Below are 13,727 nucleotides of genomic sequence, written 5' to 3'. Positions count from 1 at the left end.
AACTTCTCAAACCCTATCCACAACTTATAAGTGACAGAAGGTTTGGATTGCATAATATTTGTGAGATATGTGAGCTGGTGAGGTTAGTTTTTTTTTTTTTCTTTTTTCTTAATTAGCTCAACTCTGTTTTTCTTTTTGTTTTTCTTGTCCACTGTGGGCATTGCAATACATTTTCGTTGCAATGTTTTTGTAATATTGCCTTATTAACGGTTTTGTGAGTATGTAAGCTGAAGTGAAGCAATATCAACACATGTCGTGCCATGTTTCTGAGATCCTTTCATCCTCCTTTATTTTTTTCATCCTCCTTTTTTGTTCAGTTTTGATCTCTATTAAGCTCTGAGAAAAATCTGATCCCAGAACTGCTTGCTCCATGTCAGTTCTGTCTGTGCAGCTTCAAAGATCTTGATAGCTCTATTAAGGACTCTGCTATTCCATAAATAATACATCATAAATTCAGCCAGTCTAGCATTTTATTTATACTGGTTACTCTTAAACTGTTCATTCTTTATCAGGAGCATTCAGCCAGAACTCTTCACCTTTTTTGTGTGTTTCACTTTATTTCCTTTTCTCTTACTGATGATTTTTTTCTTTCCTTTTTTTCTCACTTCTGCATTTGAAGGGACTGCACACCTTATTTAAAAGCAGCACACATTCATTTCAGCACCAGTTTTAATAACACAATGTATGTGTGTGTGTGAGAGCGATGATATCAAATTTGTTTTTCTTGTACTGTATGCTTGAGCTATGACATGGAGCATTTCTTGTAAGAATCACTTCCCCGTGTATATCACACATTTCTATTTAAGATATGTGTTGGTGTGAGGCAGGTTTCAAGCTGCTGTTTAGTGCATTATGCGTGGTGTTATGGGTCTAACCATGTTATTCAGTGTGTGTGGTCTTCTGAGAATGAGTATGCTTTCATTTGTAACAGCATAACTATTCCTTTTTTTCTTCACATTACCCCGCTTTGTGTGTTAAAGTGCTTTTAGCTTCTGTGTGTCTGGGTCATCTGCCACTGAAACATGGCAGGAAGCTACTGTTTTTCTATTAGCTGTGGTTGAGGTGTTTACAGTTCCATTTATGCGTGTGTGATGTGGACAGAAAACACTGCATCTAATGGCAAGCAGGATATTTTTGTTTGTGTGTGGGTGGCTTCTGTGCGGATGTTCGAGGCAGACAGAGGAGCGAGAGAGAGAGAGAGGGGAGGGTGAGAAATCAAGTGGATATATGCACTTCCTCAAAGCCACATGAACGTCCTCTTGTTTCCTGCTCATCTGTGCTTTAAAAACATCAGTGTCGCCACACCTTTGACAAACATCTGTGCTAATTCATGTGACTGTGTGCTTTGCCTATTTTCTCTGTGTGTTTTTTGACACGTCACTGTGTGTTCATAGGTGGATGTGAACGTACTTAACTGTTGTGGGTTTTTTTGTTTGTTTTTTTTATTAATTTTGTTTGAGGAGGCACAATTTCGTTTTGTGGGTGTGGTATAGAGCACCTTGTCAGATGACAGTTAGGGGTGACAGAGATGAAAGGACAATGAGTCGTCTGCTGTGGTGTCTTGGCAGGGCCAACATGAAATGGAGGCTTCAGATGACCTGCCAGGTTAAATGTTAGGGGCAGAGGGGAAAAGGACTGGCTGTTTTTTGTCGTCTCTAAAAAAGTGGTTTTCTTTTTTGTGAGGGGGGGAAAAAATCAATAATTTCATGTCACTTTCAGCAATCAGTACTAAATCTGATGCAATAACTATTGTTAGTCTGACTTGTTAGAAACCAAATCACTGGAAAGAGGTTTCACAGTTGTCTTGGAGTCATATAGCCTTCACATTACAGAACAACCAAAATTGTAGTAATTCCACATATTTGATTAGCTAGTTCAGCACCCTTTCACTGAGTTATTTTGCGTGTGAAATTGTTCATGTCATTATTGAAAAAGCTAAGAATCCTTGGCATTCACTGTGTCAATGTGCTGGCCTCATTTAAATGAAGAAGATGAGATTTTCACACAGGGCTAAGGCCACATTCAGGCCAGCAGCAATCTGACACAAAAAAATAAAAGATAAAATAAACAACGCCTCTTCGTTTAAATGGAGTCGGTCCATTGAATCATGGATTTGTACCACAATTAACATTTATCATTCTACAATAAAAGGTGTATATTTGTTTTGGCTTTGGTCCCAATATATAGTGTTGTTTTTAGCTGTCTTGAGTATATCAAACCATAATCAGGATTCTGATTATACATAGCAATGTGCCAACTCCACTGCATTTCAAGGATTTCAGGAACGTTAATAGTCAAGGGAAGACCTCTGGACAGTGACTGTATATTCGTGAGTTGGTAACAGTTGCTGGCCTACATGTGCGTACGTGCCACCTATAATGCATCCAGAGGCAAAACATTTGCTTGTGTGTGAAAGTGAAAAAAGTGAAACCAGGGTGGAGGATGGTAAGAGGGGGGTTAAGGATTTCCTCCTGCCATGGAGTCTGCTTTATTAACTGCATTACATGGCATCCTGTGACTAGAGAATGCTCCCTTCCCATTACAGGAAAAATATCGGTGGTGCATAAACTGTGTGATACAGGAAAGGAGTGCCAATGTTACATGATGGGTACTGATGTACTCTGTGGAATGTCACGTAGTAAGACTATTTTTTTCTTTGAGATTTGTAAAGGCTGACAAAAAGCTTTGTGTATAGTTTAACTTTTTCCCATTGTCTACAATTTTCCTAAAATTTCTCAGCTTGGCGATAAAAGCTTTAATAACTACAAATGTACAGTCAGTTTAAAACCCAACTTCACATGTTATGCTATATATAGTACGAGAGTGTGTACATGCAAAACAGCAGTCGTAAACTAATGAGAGAGACATTTCGTATCACTGCTATGCAGATGATATTCAGTTATAGATCTCCTTTAAGCCCCATGATGTTTCCAAGCTACAGATTTTGCATAAGTGCATAGACTCCATTAGATGTTGGATGGCTGGAAACATTCTTCAACTAAATGAGGAGAAGACTGAAGTTCTTGTTTGTGCTCCTAAAACATTTTGTATCTAGTGTTATGGAAAACTTGGGTCCACTTGCTACATTTGCAAAGCCGTCTATCAGGAGCCTTGGTGTTAGTATTGACTCAGCTCTGACTTTGGATGCCCATGTAAAATCTTTGGTTCGCTCCTCTTTTTATCACTTGAGAAACATTGCTAAGCTGAGTCCCATTGTATTGCGCTCTGAATTAGAAATTGTCATTCATGCATTTGTTTCATCTCGTCTGGACTATTGTAATTCTTTGTTTACTTGTTTATGTAAAGCCTCTTTGGAGCATCTGCAAGTTGTTCAGAACGCTGCTGCAAAGCTTCTGACCAAATCCTCCAAGTTTTCCCATGTCACACCCCTGCTGATTCAGCTGCACTGGCTCCCCGTTAAATTCAGAATCCAGTTTAAGGTTTTGACCTTGACTTTCAGGGCTCTGCATGGACAAGCACCAACATATATAAGTGAACTTTTACATCCATACATTCCCAACAGGTCCCTGAGGTCATGTGACCAGGGCTTGCTTGCTGTCCAACACACGAGGCTGAAAACAAAAGGCGACAAAGCTTTTGGAACTGTGGCCCCCAGATGGTGGAACTCTCTCCCTTTGAGCCTGAGATCTGTGGACTCAGTGGTCGCTTTTAAAAAACAGCTAAAAACTCATCTTTTTAAACTTGCTTTTGGTTGATTTTTATTTTTAGGTTTTAGCTTATGTGAAGCACTTTGTGATTTTTATCTTGAAAGGTGCTATATAAATAAACTTTTACTTACTTACTTACTTAGAGATGCAGATGATGTTGAAACTCTTCTAAAACTTGATCCGTGTGCAACAAATTCAGCCACTGATGTTAGGCGCACTAATGCCAGTGAATGTGTCATGCTTGGCAAATTTGAAGGATGGAGCCTTGAACGGGATCCTAACGTTGTTTTTATGCTTGTCCATTGCTGGCCTTGCCTGACTATTTTCACATCCATGTGTCATGAGACACAATCTTTGTGGCACGTCAGCCAGTTGTGCGCCTCCTTGGTTTTTTGGGGGGGGATTTTTGCGGCAACCCCTGTCATACCTGGATTGAAGACACGAGTGTAAGATTATGCCAGTTTTTACCACCATCTTAGAGACCGACACAGAGGGTTCTTTGGAAAGAACTTTTTTTTCCAAAGTTCTTTCCAAAAAACTCATGTTTTCAGTGTCTTGGTTTCTGGTTTTGTCTTCTCCTCCTTATCCGTGCGTTTGCTGCGATATTATCTGAGTGGTGACACGTATCGTTTAGGAGAATAACGCAGCGGCTTCTTGCGCCTTAACAGCAGGTGTAAATGCCTGCATCTGTCAGATGACGATGCAGTGGTGAGCCTTAATGACGAAGAGGTTAGTTAGTGCTTTTCCAGCTATTATGAAACTGTCTGGTGGATTGAATATTGGTAAAACAATTACAGTGCCGCTTTGGAGAACCCTTTGCCTACCTACTTCATAAGGAGGATTTTCCATGTTAATTAATAAACATCAGGCAGGTTTTGAAGATGCGCTTGTGGCTTCACAAGTGGTAAGGGCAGGAACATCAGAGAAGCCCTCCAATTAAGATCAAATGGCTTGTTATACAAGGGTCACAATGCCCGAGGTTTCCTGCCAACAATAGAGAGCGCAGCTAATTCTGGTGCTCATGGAAATGATGTTTTTGATCAGACATCTGTGATTTGATTTAGAAGCGGAGGTGAGGCTATTTGTGATCTGTTTTCTCCTGGGGATCCTTTTGATCAATAACATCACAGCCGCCGTTAGCATTTTAACGTGCATTGTGGTTCTAATGAACTTCCCTTTTTAAGTAAATCTGCTGCAGTCAAGTTATCAACAATATCGTTGAATAATCAGTGATTAGCATTTAATAGTGCTGGTTTGCCATTAGACACTCACATTTGTGTCTTTTATATTGCATCTCATTACTTGTGGAGTAAACTGTGGCCAAATTAGGAAGCACTTCATAGATTGGACAAGCACATGTACTTTGAGTACAAGCTGTGTTGATATTCTTGCCTTCCTATCGACACTTGAGCACACTCAGCTCACACAGTCTGCCACCTCATTATCATAGTGTCTAGTTTTTCCCCTGCTCTGCTTGGCTCGACCAACCAAACCCAACCAGCTACTCCTATCAAACAAAAAACACAACTGTTGCAACATTCCTGCCATGACTGACCTCTGACATTCCATAAAGCGTAATAGACACAATTTAATCTCTGAAATTATCCTTATTGTAAACTGTGAGTTTTTAGCTCCACTGACCCCTCTACATTAAACAATCCATGTTTCTGTGATTTTGTATATCTTTTATATACCTGATAATGCCGTGCACCACATTTTAACATGCTTCTAACAAATTATAGTTAGAAGCAATTTCCTGTGTGTGCGTGTGCGTGTGTGTGTGTGTGTGTGTGTGTGTGTGTGTGTGTGTGTGTGTGTGTGTTGACTGACACAGGAGTGCCTTGCCTGTTATATGTTAATTGTATCCAAATTGCTTGGTGGGTGAGGGGGTGGAGGGATGTTAACTGTAAATGAGCTGAGCAGATGTTGACAAGATGTATCAACGAGGAGTGAAAAGGTGTTCAAGATTCCACGAGACTCACCATCCACACACTGACAGCTATATTCACCTCCACCCAGCAGTCGATCCTGACCCACCCTCTCTTTCTTTACACATCCTGGTATATTCTTCCTCTCTTCCCTCCACCCTCTCCTGCGTCCCCCATACTCTCTTTGAAGTGAGGACAGTATGCAGGAAGTAAGCCGGAATCGATTGCTCCATGCATTAGGCTAGGAATGTGTGACATCCTCCTCCTCCTCTTAACCCTCCTCTTCCTGCCTGTCTTGATCTTCCTAAAACATCTCTCATTTATCCCCTTGCCTTCCCCGTCCCCCTCCTTTTGTTCTCTTTGGTGCAACCCATGCATCACATTATTATTGAGTACAACTTAACTTCTCATCATTTTGTCTGGATTATTGTTTTTCTTTTATTATAATGTGATTGGCTAAGCAATAACCATTCTACAAAATAATTGTTTGGACCAACAACAAATCAGTTCATATATTTATTTAGCCAAAGCTGTTGGTTGTCAAGACCAAACAGTTTTAAGATGCCACTGCTGTAGTTTTAGTTGTGGAGTGAACTTAACTTTAACTATTGGGGGGTTTTTTTTGTGTGTGTGTGTGTGTGTGTGTTGTTTGTTTGTTTGTTTTTTAAAGCCCTGTGTTAGACTGGCAACTTGTTGACGGTGTAACATCAGCCTCTTCTTTATGACTTGTAGGATAGGCTTCATTCCCCCTGTGACCTTGAACTAGATAAGTGATTCAGAATATGGATTGAGGTATGGACATTTTATTTAAAATTAGTTGATTTATTGAAAAATAATGGAATAATCATCCAAACAAGAAACAATTCGCTTGCCCCAGGTCACTGATGGTTCATTGTTACGAGGCAAATTAACATAATCCTTCATTTTAATTGGTATTTGCTTCAGTTGTTTGCGTCTGAATTTTGTAACTAGGGACCTGCCCACTTCACTTCAGGCTATTTTGCCTGCCATCACTTGATGTTACTAAATGTCAGTGCTAGCCCCTTAAGGCATGTGATCTGCAGAATTACAGTAATGTTTGGAAAGAGGTTACGGAGCTTTGGTGGTTTTTAAGCAAAAGTTTATTAAATGTGTTTGTGGAATTATTTCACTTTATTTTGAAAACTAAAACATGCTCGTTTGAATCCCGACCTCCTAAAAGTTAGGATAGTTGTCCTTGAGCAATGATTGGTTCTTTAGAATAGATATTTTTCTGCTGTATAGCTACTGTGTTAAAAGACTAATGTAATGAATGAATGTAATGAATGCACTGTCTCTGACTCTGATTACACTGAATACAATGAACCCCCTCCCCCCCTCTCTCTCATTGTTCACTTTCCCTTATGTTCTTCTTGTGAAAGGAAAAAAAAAACATTACATACAAAATCAAAGGTCGCATTAAAAACAAAATAGTTTTTTTTTCTGCTTTGCTCTGTATCTGTAGCTCTTCAGTGCAAACAGCCTATGAACTTGTCTTTAGCTAGCAAGGTAGTCAGGCGGTCACAAAGTCTGCCTTTCAGTCAGTAATCCAGTAGTGTGAGTCATCCACCTGCTTCAGTCTGCCAAGTTGCAACAGGCTCAAGGCCTACTTCACTGACAGAACAGTGAGATAGGAAGCATGTTGGCCATCTCTGCATAGTGTTATGTATTATGATTGCATATCATCCAGGATCATGAAAGCCTCTGATGTATTCTTTCTGTCACTGTTTGATACATGTATATTTCAAACATGGTAAACTATTAGTATAGTTGTTTATAATCAACTTTAAGTTCAAAAAGTAGTTACAATTAAACTCCAGTTGATACTTTGGTAACATCCAATACTTCAATTCATATTCCAGTCGATTTTTGCCATGAGTTCAGCGTCATTAAGAAGATGCCAGGTACCAACAGTGTTTGGAAAAGACAAAAATAAGGGGCGCAAAAGCTGCTCCATTGACTGCCAAGACTAACGAAGAACAAATGTTAATTTGCTTGAAAGAGCACTCCTTTTGGCACGTTGTGTATGATGTCAAATAATGGGAGAGAATGTAATTCTGACATGATTTATAGTATTCTTTGTGTGCGCAGATACATCTCAGATAAGGCCCACTATAATTAATGTTAAACCATCCCTTGTACCACAAACGTTTGTCTGGTTGAACTTTATTCTTACTATGAGGATTGAGTGATAAAAATTAATTTCCCACATGAAATTAGTTCCAGGAGGCCCAGCCTTTATTCTTCAAGACTTTCATTTCAGCCTGAACCTATTTTTATTTTATTTTTTTTATCAGGTAGATTTCAGCTTACATGTCAGACTTAAAAATAAAAGTGACTTAATCAGTCATTTCACTGCAAACTGAAACTTTAATTCGTTTAAAAGTTTGACATTTAACGTCATTCAGATGTTTCTTCTGCTGTTTTCTAGTTCTTTCTGACTCCTTTGCTTTTCCAGCAGGATGCTGAAGCAAGCACTTGGAAACACCTTGTATTTTTTAAGAGTTCTTTGTTTTCAGTGGTCTGTTCTGAATTAAATGTCAGAGAGTCACAATGAGTGATTTGATTTAATATGGGTTTCTCGTGTGATACAGTGCATTTGGAACAGAACAATATCCACACAGTTTGCGTTTTCTCCTGCTTTCATCTCCAGCTCTTAAACAGTTGGCCCCGCTTGACACCCATGCAGTCTGCTGCTGCTAACAGTCACCACTATAACGGTTTGCCAGCATGTCATGTTGCCAATTCAAGACTGGACGGATGGATCGAGGGTGGAAGTGCAAGTAGGGCAGAATCGACTGCTGAGAATGAAACGAGGGCTAACAGAAAAGAAGGAAAAGGAAGACGAGAGGAAGAAGTAGAGATGGCGCAGACACACCCACTGGAAGTTCTCTCTGGTCATCCATCGAGTGTGAGCTCTACCCTGCGGCACATTGTTCAACAGCTGGATATTCTCACGCAGGTCAGTTATCAGGCAAAGCTTATATGTGTCAACTCACAATATCGACAGCAGTGGAAAAACATTGAAGGAGGACAATTTTTTCCCTCTGAAGTGTTTAAGCACAGCATCAGGTTGTTTACTATGTTCTGTTCTTACTGAAGAAGCAAAAAGACATTGAGAACTTCCACTTGCACAAGTCTAATAAAAGGTAAAGAAAAGCAAACGGTGGAGTGAGAATATTTGATTTAGCTGCCCACTTCTTTGTCTGTTTGAGAAGTGTCACCATTAGATGAACAGAGACATTTCCTCATTTTACGTTTTATGACATTTGCGGACAGAGAAGAAAAAAATTGAACATATTTTCAGTTCTGCAGTTTTATGAGAAAATTGTCTCCAGAAATAAAAAATGTGCTGCTGTATGTACTTTGTTTCACAGACATTATCATCTATAAGAAATAATTGGTGCATTTTTTGATTCCCAGAAACAAATGACACTTAATGAACTATCAAATAATCTTTGTAATATAAATATTTAATTTTAAATCACTTCTGCCTTCTCTACTATCTCGACTATCTCATGCATCAAGGCCAAAATGAATAATAATAATAATGATGATAATTTGAAAGCCATGACGATTTCTCATTTACTTTTGGGTTTGTTTTTTTTTTTGTTTTGTTTTGTTTTTTTCTACATTGGGAAAGGATTGATTTCAGACTGAACTTTGCTCTGCTTAGTTTCTACATGTATAATTATTCTCTGACTTCTCTGTAATTATCATGCTTTCCCACCCCCACCGCTTCACCTCATGCAGACTGTTTCAGTGCTGGAAGAGCGTCTCACCCTGACTGAGGACAAGTTGAAGGAGTGTCTAAGCCATCAGTCTCAGATTCTGAAAGACCTGCGAGCATCTAGAACGAGGCGGAGGACAGAGAGTGAAGAGAGTGAATCTCCTGTTCATTCCACTTGAGGACAACTCTGCCTCGTCTCAGACAGCAGCACAAAGACATGAAGTGTGTTGTTCTGCTAAACCCCCAGACTACCAGATGTGGATGTGTGTGTCAATTTAAATGCCCTCCATGGTGGGTCAATGGGTCAATCAGGATTCGATCAGTGGTTGCAGTGAGTTTGTGTCTGACTGCGTGCTTGTACGTGTGTAGTACCACTACCAACATAGTTTTTCCATGCCTTTCGGTACCTCTTAAAGACATCCAGCTGCACAGAAGAGCTGCAGCTATATATATATGTATTTAAAAAAAAAAAAAAAAAAGTGCTTGTCTGCTATATGACCGCTGCCTGTGTGTGTTTACCTGTTCATTTTCAGGTGTTTTAGCAGTTCACTGCTTCAAGAATAACATCTGTTTTGTAAATGCTATGCCATGCCATTTTAAACCCCAAGCTGTGTGCATTTTTCCTAAAATACATGTAATATAAATTTAATATTTATCAATAGTACACCCTGTTGCACTAATTGGTTATTACTTACTGTATCCAGACAAAAGGAGACAGCCTTGTACTGAGAGAACCTCAAAGTGGTCAAAAATAAAAACTGAGATGACCAAAATATAACATGATGTGCTCAATTTTGAGTTAAATCTCCACTCCAATATCCGGCAGTTGGGATATGTGTTAAACTGTTTTCCATAGGCAAATAAAAGTCTATAAATGTTTAGATGCACATTTTAAATGTGTCAAAGAAACTGATTGTTTCACTTTCAAAAATGCTTCCCATGCATACTTTTTTTTTTAATTGTTCCTTGTTTTCATCATGAAATGTAGGTGCACTTATGTTTCTATGGATGATACATTTGTGCTGATTCTTTACTGTCTTAGCGCAACAAGTCCTCAAATGCATGGTGCATTCAATTGTTAGTGGAAAGCTGGGATATTTGGCCTATTGGTGGATTAATGTATAATTTCACAAGACATCTTTAACAGCTTTACTAAAATGTATATTTACCAGCTATAGACTGTACACAGTCATACTATTCCAAAAGTATGCCACTTAAGAACTTTCCGGCTCGTCAGCTACATGCATTTGTAGTACTACCAAATATTAAATAGAAAGAATTTATATGTAACCAGTAAGATTTTATATTAGTATTTTCTTACCGGGCGACCGTGGCTCAGGGGGTTGGGAAGTGTATCTGTAACCGGAAGGTCGCCGGTTCGATCCCTCTGGGCCCTCTGTCCTGGTCGTTGTGTCCTTGGGCAAGACACTTTACCCTACCGCCTACTAGTGTTGGCCAGAGGGGCCGATGGCGCGATATGGCAGCCTCGCTTCTGTCAGTCTGCCCCAGGGCAGCTGTGGCTACAACCGTAGCTTGCTTCCACCAGAGTGTAAGAGTGAATGAATAGTGGCATTGTAAAGTGCTTTGGGTGCCTTGAAAAGCGCTATATAAATCCAATCCATTATTATTACTATTGAAAGTTTTTGAATTAATATACTCATAATTAATCAATTTTAACCTTGTATCTGAAAAATAATTTACTTTCAGTTCAGCTACTATGCATAAATGCGGTAAAGCCCTTCCTGTATTTTGTTTCTATGTGCCACAGTGCCTGAAATGTTCTGGCTTGCTCTCGCCCAGTCTATGGTCTCTAGCTGTTTATGTTGTTCCAGCGGAGGCCATGCGGTGAGCGATGCGGCTGGGACGGGAGGAAGCAGTTTAAAAAAAAAAAAAAAAAAAAAAGCCACACAAAGAGGGAGCTATCAGAGGCTGCCATTTGCTCCCTTCACCACATCCTTGGCTTCCTCTTTGGCTTCATTGGTGTTCATCCTCCTGCTCCTTGTTCTCCTTTCCAGTTACATAACGCGGTTCAGGCTGCTGAGAAACCCAGGTCCACTTTACCTGAAGCACAGTGAAGTGTTGCAGTGGTCAAAATCCTGTTGTTCAATCCTGTTGTATCATAGGTGCTGATGAAATCTGAAGTAAAATGACTTCTACATGAAAAATCTTCCAGGTTTGCTCAGTACTTATCCACCTGTAAATTTCTCAAATGTCCTTTTGCACTCACCAGTAAAAATCCCTATTTATACACTCACCAATCTCCTTCACTGACACATTTGTGAAAAGTGTGTGATTCATCAAGAAGATGAATGTTTAAGTCCTTTAACATAATCTTCAGTTTCATGACAACTAAAAATGGAAAATGAAGACAGTGAAATATGATCAAGAGCTCCTGAACTGCAAGAAAGTGGCTCTTGAGTGGTGATTCCTTTGAAATGCATTAGGTCTTAAACAGATGCCTAACACTGAATGTAACTCTAAACTATGAACCAGAGGGCTGATGAAAATGACTTCACTTTGCTAAAATTTGCTCTCACAGCCTGCAACTGTCATTACTTTGTCTCTGTATAAGTGAAAACACACAAACCAACAAACGCAGTCACAAAATCTTTTGTGCACTGAAGCAGGAGACTCACATGCAAACATTTAATGACCAGCTTCCCCCTTCACTTCCACTTAGATCTCGTTAAGTGCACGCAGAACTTGCTTTACAGTGAGCATAAGCGCTGTGTGTGTTGTTAGTGCATTGTGAACATGATCCCATAACATGTTAATAGCTTCCTAGAGGAGGGGCTTCCTGTTTATATTGAGGAAGGAGCTGTAACAACCGGACTTGCCACCAGGCAATCGCACGGTCACAGTTTACTACTGAATGATGATTGTGTGTGATGTGTCCTTCGGTTAATTAAACATGGAATTATTTGCGGAAGCAATGCTCTGATGCCTATTTGAAGGACTTGTCAAACCAGTATTGACTATATTATTAAATGAGCCTTATCTGCTCGTCTTTGTCTGCTGTAAATACGGTGGCCGGTCAAGAAAAAAAGGATGCAAAGCTAATTTAAAACGGGAAGGTAAATCTTTATTCTTCAGATTTGATCTTTTTAAGGTTCTGTCAACCCAAATCCCCAAAAGAAAAATAGAAAAAAGCTGGTGTCTTTATTTGTGCGGAATTTAAGAGATAAACTGTCAACCCCAGCACAACAGAGGCGTTAGGTTTACAGCACTGAAAGCTGACATTAAGTAACATCTAACATACAGTTTTCACTGCACTTGTTTTCTTTAACATTAAGAAACATCAATAAAATGCAAAGTTGAACAAAGTTTTTAAAATTCTCCTGCAGTCTAACAGATCAAATGTGTGAAAACTTTCACAGGTTTTTCAAGAATGTCAAGAAGATCATTCTGTTTTTGGACTGCTTTAAAATATGCCCTGCTGTTATAATAACTCTTCTGTTTTCAGATGCTAATCTTGGCCACAAACCTTTTTTCATGTAATATCATTTTACCCGGTAAACCTGCTTGTTGCCTCAAACCCAGCACAAGCTGGAAAGCAAACGCCTTTAGTGCCCAACTGAACAACTTATTATTTTACTGCTTCTACACCATTTCTAAAAAAAACATGGGATTGTCTTTTCAGACATTCCATGGTAACCCACGCAAGGTGGATGAGGTGATAAATGGAGGCCAGAAAAAAAAAGAGAAAGGAGGGGAAAAAGAAGAAAGACTGCAGGGGAGAAGGGGGCCCTCCACCCACGCCTATTAATTTGCAGTATAGTACTGGTCTCAGCATATGGCTTTAACAGTTACTGATTGTACTTTATTGAAGATGCACATGTACAGAAAGATATTCATGCTACTTCATTTACTGTATGATGTGACACTTGTACAGCCCTTAATCACTGCCTTTGGTTCAGCATCTAAAAATGAGGACACATGTTGCTGGTAGGAAGATGAAAAAAAATGTTTTTAAAAACATTAGTGTTGAAAAGATTCTCTGAACTGACCTTGACTAATTGTTTATTTTTATTATTTTATTTATAAGAAATCATAAATATTTGGGAATATGTCTTGGCAATACAGATACGCAAAGAAGTTATCTTAAGCGGTTGCTTACGCTGGAGGTCACAACAGAGACATTGGAATGATGGAAATAAAGCCACAAGTAAAATTTGATTATAATAGTAATTCCAGTGTGGGCTCCAACCATTGGGGCCATCATCTTTTAAAACAAGGCCATATGTATTTGCAGTCTATATCTGCCATGCAACTAGGAATCTCCCCCCTGTGCCACACACTTCAGCAGCTTGATGCAGCATCACAAATTAGGATACCTTTGCAGAATGGTCTCAGCTTAAACACTTAGGCCTGTTTTTACAGGGT

The 13,727-nt window shown here is 39.3% G+C and overlaps 1 protein-coding gene across 2 annotated transcripts in view; it reads left to right on the top strand.

Annotated features, from left to right (window-relative positions):
• Positions 1-10,176, top strand: part of poc1b (POC1 centriolar protein B) — a 35,269-nt gene extending 25,093 nt beyond the window's left edge. For both annotated transcript variants that reach the window (XM_087843336.1, XM_006782323.3), the window contains exons 11-12: positions 8,268-8,576; positions 9,368-10,176. In XM_087843336.1, the coding sequence (XP_087699462.1) occupies positions 8,268-8,576; positions 9,368-9,523 (465 nt within the window). In that variant the 3' untranslated portion in view covers positions 9,524-10,176. The remainder of the gene's footprint in view (positions 1-8,267; positions 8,577-9,367) is intronic.
• The last annotated feature ends 3,551 nt before the right edge of the window (positions 10,177-13,727 follow it).

The sequence above is a fragment of the Neolamprologus brichardi genome, chromosome 7 (assembly GCF_056152115.1).
Source record: "Neolamprologus brichardi isolate AB-2024 chromosome 7, ASM5615211v1, whole genome shotgun sequence".
Lineage (NCBI taxonomy): Eukaryota > Metazoa > Chordata > Actinopteri > Cichliformes > Cichlidae > Neolamprologus > Neolamprologus brichardi.
Note: the sequence above shows the minus strand (reverse complement) of the source record. Positions and strands in the feature narration are given on the sequence as shown.